This window comes from Doryrhamphus excisus, chromosome 14 (assembly GCF_030265055.1).
Source record: "Doryrhamphus excisus isolate RoL2022-K1 chromosome 14, RoL_Dexc_1.0, whole genome shotgun sequence".
NCBI lineage: Eukaryota > Metazoa > Chordata > Actinopteri > Syngnathiformes > Syngnathidae > Doryrhamphus > Doryrhamphus excisus.
The window spans coordinates 9,183,028-9,201,335 of record NC_080479.1 but is presented as its reverse complement, the minus strand read 5'-3'; the positions used below and the strand labels follow the sequence as shown (position 1 = coordinate 9,201,335).

Genomic DNA, 18,308 nt, shown 5'->3' with positions numbered 1-18,308 from the left:
CCCAATTAGCAAGTTAGCATCGTACTCAGTTCCATCTGGGAGCAGCGTCGTAACTTTAACCACATGTTTGATGAGCTGCTTTATCTTGTGACTTGTATTTACAGTTTCATTCCAAATCATTTCCTGCCAATCATTTGTACCCAGCGTCATAAGCCTGTAGCGTCTGCTGCTAATACAATGTTGGAGTTGTTGTTGGACCACACAGCGCATTGACAGCAAACTTATTTATTGATTTGGACACAACAAACACCGCTATACTCACCAGAGACAGGTGGACAGGCACTTAGCAGCTGAAATAAATGCCTGGAGTTGGTTTCCTGCCTGGAAATCCTGGCGCTCGTGTACGGGCGGGACAAAATCGCGTCAATTGTGTCCAGTGTGCAGACAGCTTTAGGCTGTCATTTCTGGGTACATGATACCATACAGCAGGGGTCGGGAACCTTTTTGGCTAAGAGAGCCATGAAGGCCAGATATTTTAAAATGTGTATCTGTGAGAGCCATATACATTTTTTTAAACATTGAATGCAATAAAATGTGTGCATTTTTATGTAAGACCAACAGTTTTAGATGATATAATGGGCTCTAATTACGTAGACCAGGCACACTACCCCACGCCAATTGGGTGTGGCCAGCACACTTTCGTGAGCAGCGCAGTGTCCAATAATAAATAAAATACTTGCTGCCATTAATGCAACTTCTGCTGCTAATAATCGAGTTTTGGTGTTTGACCTGGAAAATATCATCAGGAAAGATAGATATGGTTGGCCGTATTGCAGTAGAAAAGAGATGGACGGATTAAAATGCATAAGAAAGTTGTTGATTATTTTTAACAGTCATTTCTGTGATGTTTACTTTAAAATGTTAGCAAAAATACATTTTTATTGTGGTAAGAAACGCTTGAGAGCCAGATACAGTCATCAAAAGAGCCCTACCTGGCTCCCAAGCCATAGGTTCCCTACCTCTGCCATACAGCATCCATATCTAACTCGGGCGGGCTGCACTAACATTAACGTTCATATTAAGGCGGGGGCCTCAAACTCGCTGCCCACGGGACGCAAGTTTTAGACCCCTGCTATACATAATGTCCGAAAAAAATGCCTTACTATGCATCATGTCCGAAAGAATGCGTTACTGTACATCATGTCCGAAATAAAGGACTTACTATACATCATGTCCGAAAAGAATGCGTTACTATGCATCATGTCCAAAAAAAATGCCTTACTATACATCATGTCTACAAAAATGCCTTACTATACATTATGTCCGAAAAAAATCCTTACTTTACATCATGTCCGAAAAGAATGCGTTACTATACATCATGTCCGAAAAAAATGTACTATACATCATGTCTACAAAAATGCCTTACTATACATCGTGTCCGAAAAAAATACCTTACTTTACATCATTTCCAAAAAGAATGCGTTACTATACATCATGTCCGAAAAACAGGCCTTACTATACATAATGTCCAAAAGAATGCCTTACTATACATCATGTCCGAAAGAAGGCTTTACTATACATCGTGTCTGAAAAAAATGCCTTACTATACATCATGTCTACAAAAATGCCTTACTATACATCATGTCCGAAAGTAGGACTGACTATAAATCATGTCCGAAAGTAGGACTGATTATACATCATCATCAACTGGCTAGCTCAACTGGTAGCACTGAGGGTTCATGGTGCAGGGGACCGGGGTTCAATACCTGGTCAGGACAAGTGTAATTGATGGTCATTTTACTATTTCTCCAGGTCCAGCACCTATTGTACTCATCACCTCCGTTATAACATCGTAGCTGTTTGCCAGCTGGCTAACTCCACTGGTAGCACGGCGGGTTCATGGTGCAGGGTACCGGGGTTCAAATCCCAGTCAAGGTTACTCCCAAATAATAGGCCGTTGCCTTTCCAGTTGGCGATCAATTAGGCACTTGCTAGTAGGGACAAGGTAGACCTGGAGGACGCCTGGACGACTTTATGCCACAGAGGAGGAGATGACGACAAAAGACTCCGCCCCCATCATGACAGTGCTAGGGAAAGAATGTGCCTCAGAGACCTGTCCCGCTGGAAAAGGTCAACATAAAAGTAGAAGTAGGCCGTGGAGGGGCGGACATGATACCGTACAGCATCCATATCAAACTCGGGCGGGTAGCACTAACATTAAACTTTCATATCATAGCCGCGAGTTTGAGACCCCTGTGCTAGAATGTTCCGTATATAGCATTCTCATGCTAGCTCATCGCTTTGGGTTTTATGTTCTGTTTTCAGCTGATTGCTGCAAGGATTTAAGTATGTTGGAATTATACTGGTCTCCGGTGACATATTTGTATGTTTTATACGGCCTCTGGCTGTATTTCACCTTCATTCATAGTTTTATGGAATACACTGCAGCAATGTGACACTTAATTACTTCCTTTACAGCCTAAAAACGATGGGCGTGCATATAAAGGTGACACAAAGAAAAGTGCTAATGTGCTAATGTGTTGTATGTTTCCTCCCTGTACAGGTCAGTACTTTGCCAGTATAATGATCATCGTTGGCATGTCGGTCATCGCCACGGTGGTGGTGCTGCAGTACCATCATCACGACCCCAATGGAGGAAACATGCCCAAATGGGTGAGGCGTTAGCAAGTATATTTAGATGCTCCAGGTGCTCTCTTTGCCTCTGCAGTGACTCATCACGCCTGTCATGCTGCTGTTTCAAGTGGGTGGAAGACTCACTGCAACGCGTTTTTATACTTTTCCTCTCACCAAAAGTATCGGGACGTGTGTCCATCAACAACTAGACGAAGTGAACATGTTTTTACATACTTTTAGAGCAGGGATTCTCAACTGGTGGTTCGGGATGAGTTTGGAGAATGTTACCGATGGCGATTCAGTCGTCACGCTTACTACTACTACTACTACTACCACAGAGGAAGCTAACTAGCCCGGACAACAAGAGTCGTGGTTTGCGCAACGCCCCCTACACACACATTGAATTCTCGTGTCCAGTAGCTGGCCGTACTATACTTAACTACTTACTATACTTAACTATACTTAACTACTTACTATACTGTACTATACTAAACTACTTACTGTACTATACTAAACTACTTACTGTACTATACTAAACTACTATACTGTACTATACTATACTTAACTACTTACTGTACTATACTTAACTACTTACTATACTATACTAAACTACTTACTATACTGTACTATACTAAACTACTTACTATACTGTACTATACTAAACTACTTACTATACTATACTTAACTACTTACTATACTGTACTATACTAAACTACTTACTATACTATACTATACTAAACTACTTACTATACTATACTATACTTAACTACTTACTATACTATACTATACTTAACTACTTACTATACTATACTATACTTAACTACTTACTATACTATACTATACTTAACTACTTACTATACTATACTATACTTAACTGCTTACTATACTATACTATACTTAACTGCTTACTATACTATACTATACTTAACTACTTACTATACTATACTTAACTACTTACTATACTATACTTAACTACTTACTATACTATACTATACTATACTATACGGTCGGACGAATGGATCCTTTCAAGGGCTGCTGTGTTCTGTGTCCACAGGTGAAGCTGGTGCTGCTCCAGTGGGTGGCGTGGTTCCTGCGAATGAAGCGCCCCGGTGAGGCGGAGAAACCCGAGAGGCCCCCCTGCGCCCCCCACCTACGCCGCTGTTCCTCAGGCTCCCACAGCGGCAGCATCCCCAACCACGCCGACCCCACCCTGCACCAGCTGCACCCTCAGAACCTCGCCCCCCTCCACGCGGCGCACCCGCACCTCCAAACCAGCGCCAACAACGGAAACCTCCTTTACATGGGCTTCCAGCCGATGGAGGAGCCCTCGGTGCTCGCCGACGCCCCCCAGAGGAGTAACAACATCCCCGCAGGACCCCGGAGTCCGCCTCCGCACCTGCCGCCCCACCTATGCAGCTCCCCTAGCCCCAACTTGGACGCTGTAGGATGCCCCAGCACAGTCTCCAGCGGTGGGGGGTTTGGAGGCGGGGTGGGCGGCTTGTGCCAGGCCCCGGGTCACGGGGACCCCCTGCTTCAGGCCATCCTGGAGGAGGTGCGCTACTTGGCTGACCGCTTCAGGGAGCAGGACGAGGCGGAGTGCGTGGCCGACCAGTGGAAGTTTGCGGGCGCCGTCATCGACCGCCTGTGCTTGGTGGCGTTCAGCGTCTTCAACATCATATGCACCATCTCCATCCTCATGTCGGCGCCCAACTTTGTGGACGCGGTTTCCAAGGACTTCATCTGAACGCTTCAAAGCAGCAAGCGGGCTCGGACCCAGAGAGACGCATTCTCCTGTGGATTGAAGGCGGCGAGAAAATGTGGATTTGGTGAGACGAGCTTTCTGATGTGTGATGAAATGTCAATCCAAACTCCAAGGCAGGGACAACCTCCAGGAAGAAAGTTCTCACCTGGGAACTTGGTGGGGGAAAAAAGCCAGGATGGAAAGACTCTAGTGAAGATGGGAGGAGAAGAAGACAAGGACATGCAGAGGAGGGAAGCTAAAGAAGACGAAGGTGCTCATCTATTATTCAATAACGCGTCTGATGGTCGTCAAACTGAAAAGTCCTGCCATCGTCTTTAATGTGAGGCTAATCGGCTTTGAAAAGATGACTCGGGACGAAGGTCTTATTATCCCGTAGTTAGCACATATCCAAAATGAATTGAAGCTGCGAGACGCAGTGAGAGGCAGATCTCGGATCAGCAGCAAAGCTACACAATCAATACGGAGGAGCAACATCTTATTCAATGCCAGCAAAAGTGTGTCATTCAAGCGGCAGGATCCCACAAAAGGAAGCGGGGCTAGCGCTCCTTTTCATTTGCTCTCTCTCCCTCGCTCGTCAATGAACACGAGCAACAAAATCAATAGCATAAAGATTTCCTGCTCGTGGCACAATGCCCCTTTGCTAATTTGTGCCTAATGGAGATCTTCAGAGACGGAGAGAGGCTGGATAAAAAATAATCCAAATAACCTAATAAGCTCTGTGGACGCCTGCGTCAGCCACCGCAAGAACAAAAACATCCCGATGCTAAGTCACAATTACGAGATTAAAAAGTCGAAATTGGGAGATAAGGCATATTTATGAGACAGGAAGTTGAAGTTACAAGGTAAAAGTCAGAATTGCGATATAAAAATTGGAAATTATGAATTTAAAAAGTCATTCATTCATTCATTTTCTACCACTTATCCTCACGAGGGTACCGGGGGTGCTGGAGCCTATCCCAGCTGTCTTGGGGCAAGAGGTGGTGTACACCCTGGACTGGTGGCCAGCCAATCACAGGGCACATATAGACAAACAACCATTCACACTCACATTCATACCTATGGACAATTTGGAGTGGCCAATTAACCTAGCATGTTTTTGGGATGTGGGAGGAAACCGGAGTACCCGGAGAAAACCCACGCATGCACGGGGAGAACATGCAAACTCCACACTGAGATGGCCGAGGGTGGAATTGAACCCTGGTCTCCTAGCTGTGAGGTCTGTGCGCTAACCACTCGTCCGCCGTGCAGCAGAGTTAAAAAAGTAATAGAAAAAAAAAAGTATGATACAAACCTCTCATAAGTATTTATTTATTTCATAATCGTGACTTTTTCTCTCATAATTATGACTTAACATTGGGATTTTTTCAGTGGTGGAAACCAGTGATGTGCCATACAAACCATTTCAGACCGATACAAATTCACTTATTGTCAATCCTAATGAAGTTGTGTACTTCATAGCATCCAAGCCATCTAATAATAATAATAATAATACTACAGGTGTCCTCCATGGTCCTGAACCATGAAGCTTTTGTATTAGATCGGAAGTTTTTGGGGGGGGGGCAAGATCCCGCAGTTCCTGGGTGTGTCTTTAATATCTCTTCACTGCATTCCACCTGTTTCCCACAACATTCCTCTTCCTGGTATTAAAAGTGTTCTGTCTTTCTACCTTCAATGACCTGCTGCCCAAAAAACGGAGGAGGGAGGGAGGGGGGGGGGAGGAAGGGAAAGGAAAGCGCTGACATAGCCTTAATTGATGGTCGTTCAGGAAGGGAGAGACGTGGCGGAGGGAGAATGGGATGAGTAAAAGAGGTCGGTGGCGAAATACGGGATGGGTAATCTTTGTGATTTATGGGGGACGGGGGAGGACGGGGGAGGAGGCTGCCGTGGACCATCATAGGAAAGGTCGGGGCACTCCATCATGACAATATACACACAAGGAGGAATAAACAGAAAATGACAATTTCACACAGCGACCGAGGTGTGTGTCACTATGTCAGTGTGTCATGAGTTGTATTCTTAGCTTGGACGGGGGCCTCGCTCTTCGGGGGGGGGGGGGGATGCAACGTCAGCAAAGTGAGGACAGGCAGAGTTATGGTGTTCACTCATATGGAATAAAAAGAGGAGGGCGTGTGTGTGTGTGTTTCAGACCTCCTTGAAGACACACAAAACCTGGAAGATGCAAAACACACATTATCAAGACAACATGGAAATAAATAAAACACACATGAACACAACATGAGCTCCAAGGTACCTTTATCCAGATACTCACCAAATCCATTCCACCTTTGTCCGTGGTGAGAACGAGCCCTTCAGACGCCACGCTGCATTCAGGGTAACACACGTGTGCACCTCCGGTGTGCAGCACTACATGATTGAATCTTGCATCTGGGCGGCCGATCAATTACTTTTAATTACCACGGATCTGCTCAGCGTCGGTCGATAGAGCTGACAAGAAGCGGAGCGGGATGGTGGAAAAGGAGAGAGATGATCCAGACCCTTGATGGACACTCGCTCCACCCTGGGAAGCCCGGCCACGTGACGCGTCGTTAGGCTTAATTAACCCCCATGCAATGCATATGTAGGGCCATGGGGGGGGGGGCACATGGTCACCTGAGGAGGAGCGGCCCTGGTTCAGACCACAGACACCACTTAACCTCCTGGAAGTCCATTCCAGCCTCTAAGGCTGAACAAGCAGGCTTGTGAGCCTTCAGCTCAGTTAGCATCTAAAACTCAACAAACTTGCTTTTTATTTGGCTTTTTTTTGTGGTGATGGCACCACAGTAGGAGGACCGCTGATGGTAAAAAAAAAGAAAAAAAGAAATATGATGACGACCATAGACCCGGAAAGGAAAGACATAGCGACATAGCAGCATCACGTGGCTGCTAAGTACAGAACAGGAGTTATAGTATAGTTATATAAACAATAACAAATAAAAAATGTAAACATCACAAACATCACCAGCGTCATCTCCAATATATAACTTTATTTAAAATTTTGTTACAATTTATTACTCTACATTTTCCATCTTTAAGTTTGACTGGTTAGTAAACCTTTTTTTTTTTTTTTTTTAAAGATAAAAACAACCTTGTAGCCTATGCGGCCATGTCAGGTCCTCATCCATGCTTTTTAGGCAGCGTTTAGTCATCGTGTGCATCGCTCGCTCTCCTAATTCAGCTCAAATAAATAAAAAGGTCAGACGAACGTGAGTGCATTAGATTTTTTTTCCTTTTTTTCCAAACAATACTATATACAGGTGCGTTGATGACAGTTGGCGGCGGAGAGGCCCTGCGTTTCAAGACAAGGTGGAGAAATTAGAAACAAATAAACAAGAGTGACGCGAGAGGCGCGCCAGACGTCAGTGCTTAACAAAAGAAGTCCAGTCGCCTTGGCGACAAACCTGATGGTGACACACTGAACAGACAGGACCGCGCTGCTAAGCTGGATATGAATTCTAACCACACCGCTAACGCTAGGATGGATAGCAAAACTCATGTTCTTCCGTTCTCTTAACAGACAATATCAAAACACGGCTGGCGCATGCTCTTTAACATTCCTGTCATCGCTCGGCTTCCGACAAACAACACAGTGACATTCACCTCACTGATGGCGGACATTGACACGCACGCACGCAAGAGGACACCGCTTCCACTTCACTAATGTGGCGCAGATTTAGCCCGCCGACAATGACAATTGACAATGAGACAGAGGCGTGTCGAGCTGGCATGGTGCTGCCACGGCAACCGTATCCCAGGGCTATGATGATGGGACACCCACCTGAGGAGGAAGGTGCTAGAAAATATACCGCTTGGACCAAACAGTGGCATCTGTAAAGCTGTTTACAGTGGCATTTCAAAGAGAAAGCAAAAGCTGCTGAGGATTTCAACATGGACTCCAACTCAGTCCATGAATTATTCCACAATAGATGGGTATTTATTCATACTCATTTTAGAACATGAAATGGTTATACAGTAAACCTCGGATATATCGGAAATTCGCTCACAATGGACAGATAAAAAAGAACCGATTTTTCTGTAATGCATTTCCAATAAAAATTCATTGCATATATCGGATTTTTTATAACGGATTTCGCCTATTTCGGACAAAATCTCCAGTCCCGTTCCAATGCATTTCCATTAAATTTCCCTTGCATATATCGGATGGCCGCATCGTGGCGCTCCGATTCGCCGAATCGTGACAGGCCGCTACACGACGTCATTTGCAGCGTTTGCAGCGTTGCCTGCGCGTCCAGGTACATTGGAAACATAGTCAAGGAAGTGCCTTTTTATAACGGATAAAATCCGATTTACTCATATACCGGATATAAATCCGATATATGCGTAAAACGGACATTTTCCGGTATACGCATATTACGGATTTCGCTTATATCGGACAAAACCAGTGGGAACAATTGAATCCGATATATCCAAGGTTTACTGTAGTTGATTTAGTCCTAAAAATGTATTTGAACCGATGAGCCTGTAAGAACGTCCTCCTCGAAAAAGCCCGGTACTCTCTGCAGTTGAGTGAATAACCACCACTATATCAGGACCGAGTCCAAAAAGCGAAGCGCGCCCTCTTTCTATCCAGCTCAAACATGCGATTACAGACCGCTAAGTAACAGGAGCCGCCGCTTAGCGTCTGCAAATGACTGACACAACCTAATCCTTTACTGTCGCAAAAATACTAAATAACCAGACAACCGTGCAAAACAAAACCGTTTCCTATCTCTTACACCAGACGTGCACAATCACGCAACATGTCTTAACTCAGATGTGCGTTCAAGTGGTTGAACCTGCATTCTTATAGTCAGTAGAAATGAAATAAACATACCGGATCATTACCTTCAGGTTCAATCAATAATTAATAAACATTCAGCACTCTGACTCCAATGCATTCAGGGTAGTTCACGATGTAAAAAAGAAAAAAAAATGTAATTAATGTGAACCCCCCACAGCTAATACTGTTACATATGAGGCAGACAGCTGGCTGCAGTGCTGCTAGGTTGGACACACACGCCTCCCGACATGGTTAATGGACCATCTGCAGAGGAGGGATACTTCGCTGGCTGAGCTACACAGCCCAAGGGATCTCTATCTCTCTCACACACACACACACACACACACACACACACAAAAACACACACACTCCCAACAAACCCCACAGTAATCTGCTTCCCTCTGCTGTCCACTTAGAGAACAGCAGTTATTCCCATCCCTAAACTTTTGTAATTATGCAAATCTGATAATCTGTCATGTCTTACCGGCAATAATAGGATTCCGACTGAAAGATGATGCGATAAATGGAGATACTGAACGCCTCCGGGTTGCAAATTCATGTTAATCACTTATTATAGCTCTTATATTAATCTATATTTGATCAGAAAAAGGCTTGTTAAACATACACACAATTAGAACAGTGAGTTTACATTTTGTGTCACCTGTGTTTTCGGACAAAAAAAACAACAAAAAAGCCCACAAATAGAAAACATGACGTCTGTCTTCATGTCCAGCATCAATGTTGCATTTCTCGACCCGTGAAAAGGTAGTGTCATTTTTCTCCCCGCGCCCACACTTCCCTGCCATTTATGCCTTCCCCCCCGGCTCCATCTCAGTTCTGCGAGCTCGAAGGTGAGCACGTCTCGCCGGTCCCATTCCTGGGTCTAGCATGCTGCATGAGCGTGGTGTGGTGTTCACGCTGCGGGCCGCGGGCCGCGTGTATGGGGGGGAAGCATATCACAGACACACTATGGAGACCTGCTGGATGAAATGTTAGCCCACTTTCCCTTCATGGCTCGCCTAGGCGTGTATCCCTGGGTTTTGTTTTCATGTCAGACTATTCCAAATTCCCCAAAAGGGATCCATCCAAGTTTGAGCTTTTCAGGGGGAGGGGGGAGCGTGACCCGCGTCCTTGTGTCCCTCGAGTCCCGGTGTGGTCAATGGAGGGGCATGTTCTCGGGGGGTGTGGGTGTGACGATGCGAGGTGATCAGTTCTAGTTCAAAAACAGTTCGTTTTTTTTTTTCTTCCTTTTTTTAGGAAGTGGCAATCTCCCCCCCTAGGTGGCGCCATCCCTTCTGCTGAGTCTCCAGAGGCGGCAGATACTCTGCAACGACAGACAGACGGGTCAAGGGAGGTTCTGAACGGACGGCGTCACGTGATGCACGATGCTGCGCCATCCTTGCATGGTCCCGCCTAGCTGGCCTTGACTACACCTGAACTCATCCTCTGACGTAGCGTCCTGGCAGGTCCGAGACGTCCACAGCTATCTCCTTTAGTTTAGATTTGTGTGCCTCCTCCTTGTGCCGGATGGCTGTACACACATGTACGTACACATGGACGTACACATGGACGTACACGTGCTGCTGCTGGTCTCACGAGGTCCCGCGTGACAATAAACAGCTTCGACTTTGCTCTAAGGCGGGGCTCGCTGGCGGCCCATCGCGTGTCGGCACTCTCGTCTGAGAAAGCGTTGTGACTACCTGAGAGACTACGCTGCATTGGTGTCGGAACGGAAGATTTGGATGCAACCTTTGCAAGGCTGCTGAAATGTAGCGTCAGCGAGCATGACGTCGTCCTGTCCTATCTATTTTTACATTCCAGCAAAATGGAGATAAAAACAACTCTTCCCTACCCTTGTCCTTTCAGGCTGTGTCAGACAAGAATGTGGGCATTAATCATCAGACAGACGTCACCCCTCTTCCCTTCTGCTTGTGCTTGCTTCTTACCGTTGTTGCTGCAGTTTTTGTTGTCTTTATCGGAAGCCTCGTCCTCCACCTGGTAAAGAAAAATGCATCAAGAAAAAGGTCCCCACTCAGACACACTGCAAAGATAAGGCTAATAATAATAATAAGCCTCATGTGCTGCCCCCCTCCCCCTGCTGAACAAAAGAGGAAAGGAGTGGTCCCTACCTGCTTCCTCCACTTCAGCTCGCAGAAGACTCGCTCAAAGCACTCATGCATGTAGTTGAACTGGCAAAAAAAAAGAACAAAAGAAAAAGTCCTCAGCAAATGCTTTTGTTTTCAGAGCCGCCCCCCCCAACCTGCCCCCATTCTAGACATTAATAGCCAAAGATTGTATTCATTTATCTAACATTATTCCAACTTGGTTGGCTTACATATGGAGTGAAAATCTTGACCCAGCGTGGCTTCTTCTCTCCTCGGGCGTACTCGAAGCAGAAGGCCATGCCCTCCTCGTCCGTGTCCCAGCGCTGCATTTCCCCCCACTCAAACGCGATCACCTGGTTCTGAGAAGGCAGGAGGGTAGCTTAGCACGGATGCTAAATATTCATTCATTTTCTACCGCTTTTTCCTCACGAGGGTGCTGGAGCCTATCCCAGCTGTCTTCGGGCGAGAGGCGGGGTACACCCTGGACTGGTGGCCAGCCAATCACAGGGCACATATAGACAAACACCCATTCAAACACCCAAAAATTTTAAAAATCCAAAAAAAAACAAATAAGGAACAAGAAGCGGGATATAACTTTCCCACTTTTGGACAGATTTAGTAGAGATACTCAATTATTTTAGGCCACCATTAAATTTACACAAGTACACACAATCTACACTGCTAAACCGCTGCTCAAGCTCTGCAACCATTCTGTCCACTGGACAGTGATCAATTATATCATAATCATTATTATATTATTCATTAGCCTATTATTATTACTATCATCATTATTCTTCTTCTGATTATTACTACTACTACTACTACTACTACTAGGCTAGTATTAGCCTGCTTATTGGCTTGCTTATTAGCCTGCTTTTGGCGTATAATAGGCCTAATGACGCCACTGGTGCTGAACCAGGAAGTAGGTCCCAATTAGACTCAATCAGGTTTTGGTAGAAGTGATATGTAGCAATTGTCTTTTGATTTGACAAATATTAAGTAACTTTGATCAGTATTGATTTATTAACCATTCAACCATTCACACTCACATTCTATGGACAATTTGGAGTGGCCAATTAACCTAGCATGTTTATGGAATGTGGGAGGAAACCGGAGTACCCGGAGAAAACCCACGCATGCACGGGGAGAACATGCAAACTCCACACAGAGATGGCCGAGGGTGGAATTGAACCCTGGTCTCCTAGCTGTGAGGTCTGCGTGCTAACCACTCGACCGGATGCAAAATATTAGTCTGTAGAAATGCTGTGTTGCTATCAAAGACCCAAGTTTATTGCTTGCCCCCCCTCATAAATGCGTGGATCTACTGTACCGACACAATATTGAGCGGCATTCTGTCATTCCCAATTTTCGTACGTGAGCACACACTCACCTCCAGCGTGCCGTCCTCGGTGCAAGCGTGCAGCTTGAAGTGATGGATGCTGATGGCCGTGATGACGTGGCCCTTCCTCCTGGAGTCGCACGAGCAGTGGGGGAAAACCACCTCGTTGTAGCCCTCGCAGGAGCGCAGCTGGCTCAGGTACTAACCCGTTGGAAGAGGCGCACACAGTTAGAACAAAACACTGACCCGCTACACCACGGCTCCATCTCCATTTCTAAACACAGAGGGCGTTTCTGTTCATCTTTTGGGACATTGCAGTAACGGCTTAGTATGTGCAGTAGCAAAAAGAGCGCATCCCTCCCCAGTCTCCTCCCCGAACAAAGACGGGTCTGTGGGACTGACCGTGGCCATCTTGCGCTGCTCTGCCAGCTTCTGCAGCTGGTAGGATTTGTCCTCTGTTTTTATGAATCCCTTCTTCACATCATCCAGCGCCTAGTCAGCAGTAGAGGAATGGGGGGGGGGGAGATTGGCATGGAGAGACACCGTTTGAGGTCAATAAACTAAGATAAAAGACCGACTCAGGCAATTTAATCGGGAGAAAATGAGAGAAGGCTTGCTATGTCATTACAGGGTCAGTCTTGTTCATATGTTGTGCATCCATACTGACCACGAATCATCTAAAGCTGGAGGAGCTACAACCAGCAACGCTTACCTGGTGAAAGCAGTAGTGCAGAGCCAGCGGGTTGTCTCGGAGCAACTCCTCCTCCTGGAAGCTGAAGAGCCATTTGCGGAGCGCCAGGCAAGTGCCCGGTACGGCCGACGTGTAGTTCTGCACGTAAAGCTTGTGTGGGAACTCGTTAGGCGCCAGCTTCCGCACTGAAAGAGATATCAGATGAACATAAAGTGAAAATGCCATGAAGTAACCGCACGGGTGACTGTGGTCTTCTAAAAAGGAGCGTACCAAATGAGTGGTTGATGACTTCAAACAGGGCAAAGTAGCTGGCCATAATACTGTCCATCCCCACCTTCACTACCAACGCCTGCAGGTAGAGCAAAGGTTCCAAAAAGTCACATCGTTATTGCATTTTCCACATAAACATTAGTGTTTCCCAGTTTCCCATCAATGAATCGCAGAACTTGACTGTAGGCAGGAAAAAATGATTGTGTTGCCTGCTATTTACACAAACAATAATGGCTGCTCATCGAGTCATCTTCAATGGCCAGTAAATCCGTATCGCTATACAAGCTACTTACAAGAGAGCATATCCAAGTTTCATTTGTATTACTGTCCTTTGAGAATAAGTGCTGAAACGCGACAGACTTGTGTGAGATACGGCACATAAAGCAACAGCGATGTGTCTGGTGTCTGGTGCAGACGCAGGAAGCGAGCAGCATCCTGACCTGATAAACTTGATCTGTGGTGCTGTTCTTGCGCACTCTAACGGAGATGGTGGTTTTGTCTGGCAGCGCCACCCGCAGCTCCACATCCGTCACGCCGTTGTAATTCTGCACAGTGAGACGTCAGCGTGAGTGTAGATTGCGTACCTGGACTCATCTTTAGAGTGGATTAACCAGATGACATGCTGAATGATCAAAACAAGCAAGTGATAATAAGGGCGGTGAGACGTGTTAATCCTCGCGTTAGAGCCTCTTTAAAAAAAAGGTGAGGCCATCTCTTCAAACACTCAGACGGGGGTGGGGGGGGCAATTACAATTCCAGTGTACTTCACGGGCACGGTTTTGCATGATTTTGCATGCGTACCTCATCCGATTCAGAGAGAAACTCCTGCATGATGTCGCTCTCGCCGATCACGCGGACAGAACACACTGGACGTGCACACAAAGAGAGGAGGTCAAAGTGAATGGAATCAACACAGGCTAGCTAAATGTCACTGTGCACGTGAGAGATTTACAGTGCACAGCTAATGAGAGGCTCGGTGTTTACCTCTCTCCAGGTACTCCTCCAGTCCTCTGCGCCGAGCGTCCAGCTGCTGCTCGGACAGCGAGAAGGGCCACTTCCCGGGGAGCTTGGGGAAGTTGAAGTTGGAAAACTCCCGCTTCAGGTTCTGGTGGAGGATGGCGAATTCCCGGTAGCGCTTGGAGCACAGCTGTCTGCCCGACATGTACACGTTGTATACCTGTCACCCAAGACACACTGAAATTAATGGTTGTTGTTTCCAGAGGTAGGGTTCAGTGGAGTACGCCTGCGGAGGGTGGAGCTAGACACACCTCTCCTTTGATTGGCGGACACTGACTTTTCTGCCAAAACATGAATGGGACGAACCCAAAGCGTGTTGTACTTGCATCAGTAAAACCCCACTTTTTAAGATGTGTAGCAAAGCCCACCAGGAGTGTGTCAGAACTGTGTGGTTTCTTATCCATGAGTAAGATGGTTGTTTTTTTCATGAAAACACAAAACTTCAAAATCGAGGAAACAAGTGCACATCTTTTTCCTATTTCGGTGCTCATAAACAGGCTCGAGGTACACCAATGACTGTCGTAACACCATTGGAACGTTCACTGTGCATAATACGGACCTTTAATTTCCCCTTTCTTGCAGGCGCATTGAACTCGACACTCACCACAAACCTCTCGGAGTGCTGCTCGACGTGTTTGTACGTGGGGATGGAGATGGGCACGGCCTGCTTGTCGCTATAGTCGTAGTTGGGCTGGACGTCCTCGCCTCCCTCCAGACCGTCGGCTTCCTGCGGCGGCACCGATAGCACCGCCAAGACGAGCTCCTTCTCCCCGGCACGGATCAGATCCACCACCTGCTTGTGGGTGGCGCCCTCCACGCTCACCCCGTTGCTACAGCAAAGACAGATGTTTAATGTTAACGCTACAAATGTAGTAGGAATCCAGTGTGCTGTCTTCCATGACAAGCTTGTAGGTTTCGCTTTCTTTTCTTTTCATGGTGTTATACACCTGCTTTGTTGGCTTTGCCGAGGCCAGATGGCAGCGGCATCGGGTGTCTCTGGTAATCTTCCTATGAGGAACAGCGGGGCGGCCGAGCAGTGTGGACAAGCCAATTCATGTCATTTATTCAAGGCTGGACAAATTCAATACGAGGGGTATAGATGCTGATCTTCACACTGCTTTAATCCCATCATTTTGTCCTCAGACAGAGAGCTGCCTTGCTTGCTGACAAGTGATGTTTGGTGGAACGTAACCCAAGCTAAGATGTTATCAGCTCCTCTTATCGTCCACCATGGTAAAAAAAAAAAAAATGTTCATTTAAAAGCCAATCACACAGACTGACTCAATCAAGCTACGTAAACATCAGAGAACCTTGAAAAGTAAACTGCGATTACTTTAAAGGCCCAAATGATAAATAAAATTTCATAATACAGGAAAGTTGTAGCCAACACCTTTCCTGACACAGAGCAGATCTTTTTAGCATGTAAGGGCATTTAGATCAACAATACTATCTGCCCCCCAAAAAAGGGCCCAAATGATAGCAAATGGATCACATCTACAGCCAAAAAAAGGGGATATTACAGTACACCAAGTCAAATGCTGACCCATTGACTTTGCAACACATTTCACTAAAACTGACTCGATTGTGAAAACTTGCAAAGCTGGATGTCAGTCACATGACGCCCGGCGTCAAAAATGACCAACAATACACTTTAGAAACCAAAACAGCATTTTGATGGCTTTGCAAAGAAACCACACTTGTTTTCAGTTCCCCTTGGTTCTAATTTTAGCTTTTTCTGGCCACCCAGGTTTACAGGTTGGCTTGCCAAAAGCCAAGACACCTTTCACAATCCCGTTTACATGCACATAATACCGTAGTTTGACAGTATTTGGACCCGACTGCAGTTCCTCACCACTGTGTAATAGTAAACATGCTATAAAATATCTTCACATAAAAAGCAGAGCCCTCGCAGTGAATGCCATTAGACTAGCAGGAGGTGTAGCTAATGGTAATGTTCCTTTTGTAGTTTAAAACTGTTCATCACTTACCACTCCAGTTAAAAAATACACACACACACACACAAGACAGACCATAAGTGTTTAGCTAATCTGTCAGACGGTAACAGTGACAGAACACAACTGCTCACTCTCACACGACCAAGATGAACGAGAGACAACAATGCGGCCCATTGTCTTAAAGACAACATCAATAATAAACTACCAACAGGTTCAAATCCCGTCATCGCATTTGTTGGGCAAGAATTAACAATCAGGTTAGCTCGACGTGACGTTAGCTACCTGGCTAGCTAAGCAGCTACAGCTAATCAACATGCATAGCCTGTAGTCAACTTATATAAGCTGGTCAACGTTCAAATAAACGTAGCCGCAAGCTTTAATTACATCACTTTATACACGTTTTATTTGATAGTCAATATATGTTATAACGCCATTGACAAGTGGAGCATACATTGGATAATAAGCACATGCATGGGTTTGAAGCAACAGTTTAACCGCGGTGCCTAGCGCTGTTAGCTAACTAGCTGGTGTTAGGTGAGCAAATAGCCGACTTACACCTCCAGGATCCGGTCACCCTTCGCTATGCCCGCTCGGTCCGCAGCCCCTCCGGGCAGAACGGCGCTGACATGCTGGAGAGGAGCGTACAGTTCCCCGTTGATGCTTCGCAGCTGCCCTCCCTCGCTAACCTGGCCGCGGACGTTGAAACCGTAGCCGGACTCGGACTTGACAATCCGCACCACCCGCGGACCGGACGTCACCGTAGTCGGGCTGAGGCCCGCGGTGCCCGGAGACAAGGCGACCGCAGGGCCGTTATGGGATGCCGAAGGGAGAGCCGACCGCGTTTCATCGCTCCCTACATCCGCCATCTTATCCACAAGGCCCTGCTGCCCTCCGGTCGGTGCTGGTGTCTTGGGGCTAATTGAAAACAACACTCCAGCTCCGTGCCTGCAACGTTACTACACTACCTCCACACAGCGAAGCTGTTGTTGATGACCCGCCCATCGACGGCGTCAGGAGACGCGACACGCTACGTGACCTCCCGGGGGCGTCACTAACGCTAGTCCTTTGGGAGCCATGGTTATACTATTTCATTAATTATGGAATAAATGCCCTCCGTATAGTGAAGCTTTCACATTATCACTATTGTGTATGTGATGAATTCATAATTTGTTTATCAATAATTAGTTTTTTTGTTGTTGGCGTTTTTCCCTACTGGAAGCTGACGTCATCATGTATGCGGCTCCCAGCCACAAGGGGGCACAACTGCTTTTTAGTGTGATCTGTAAATATTTCAATAATAAATATTAGTAACAGTTATTTATTTAAAAAATATACTTGTCTTCTGTAAACAATGTCAAAATATTTTTTGTCAGACAAGATGTTTATTGTTTGTATGCAAAGTCATTTGGGGACAATTTGAATATAAAAAAATATTATTTTTTGAAATAAAAAATAATTTATTTACACTGCAAATCAGTTTATCGCTCTTTGTGCTGCTATTTATATTGAAGTTTTACAGTTATATTAACATTGAACATGATAATAAGAAAACAGTCTCTTCTTTCTTCAAAACAGATGTAATTAATCATAATAATCTAAAAGATAGCATTATGTTATGATACAAGAGAGTGGGGTTGGGGGTGCCCATGCTTTATTGCGTGTCACTATTTAGCAGTTGTGACACTGGGTCAAAGTGGGTCGGGTCACCAGTCTGTCTCCACTGGCTGACACTCACAGACATTCACTGTTGCAGCTTCGGGGCAATTTAATAGCTTCCAGTTCATCTAACGTGCACTTGTCTTCTTTTAAAGCGCGGGA

At 45.9% G+C, this 18,308-nt stretch overlaps 2 protein-coding genes across 4 annotated transcripts in view; one reads left to right on the top strand and one right to left on the bottom strand.

Annotated features, from left to right (window-relative positions):
- Positions 1 to 6,035, top strand: part of chrna11 (cholinergic receptor, nicotinic, alpha 11) — a 30,640-nt gene extending 24,605 nt beyond the window's left edge. Inside the window, exons 11-12 of one of the 3 annotated variants that reach the window (XM_058046947.1) lie at positions 2,504 to 2,613; positions 3,629 to 6,035. In XM_058046947.1, the coding sequence (XP_057902930.1) occupies positions 2,504 to 2,613; positions 3,629 to 4,318 (800 nt within the window). In that variant the 3' untranslated portion in view covers positions 4,319 to 6,035. The remainder of the gene's footprint in view (positions 1 to 2,503; positions 2,614 to 3,628) is intronic. The other 2 variants (XM_058046948.1, XM_058046949.1) reach the window with 2 other exon arrangements.
- Positions 6,036 to 10,055: 4,020 nt separating this feature from the next.
- snx27a (sorting nexin 27a) lies at positions 10,056 to 17,536 on the bottom strand. Its single transcript, XM_058046950.1, has 13 exons — positions 17,046 to 17,536; positions 15,140 to 15,365; positions 14,503 to 14,695; positions 14,320 to 14,384; positions 13,959 to 14,063; positions 13,519 to 13,597; positions 13,270 to 13,433; positions 12,960 to 13,049; positions 12,609 to 12,758; positions 11,449 to 11,577; positions 11,243 to 11,302; positions 11,060 to 11,108; positions 10,056 to 10,437 (listed from the first exon to the last, which is right to left on the bottom strand). The coding sequence occupies exons 1-13, from the start codon at positions 17,354 to 17,356 to the stop codon at positions 10,367 to 10,369; spliced, it is 1,692 nt and encodes a 563-aa protein (XP_057902933.1). The 5' UTR covers positions 17,357 to 17,536; the 3' UTR covers positions 10,056 to 10,366.
- Positions 17,537 to 18,308: the final 772 nt, after the last annotated feature.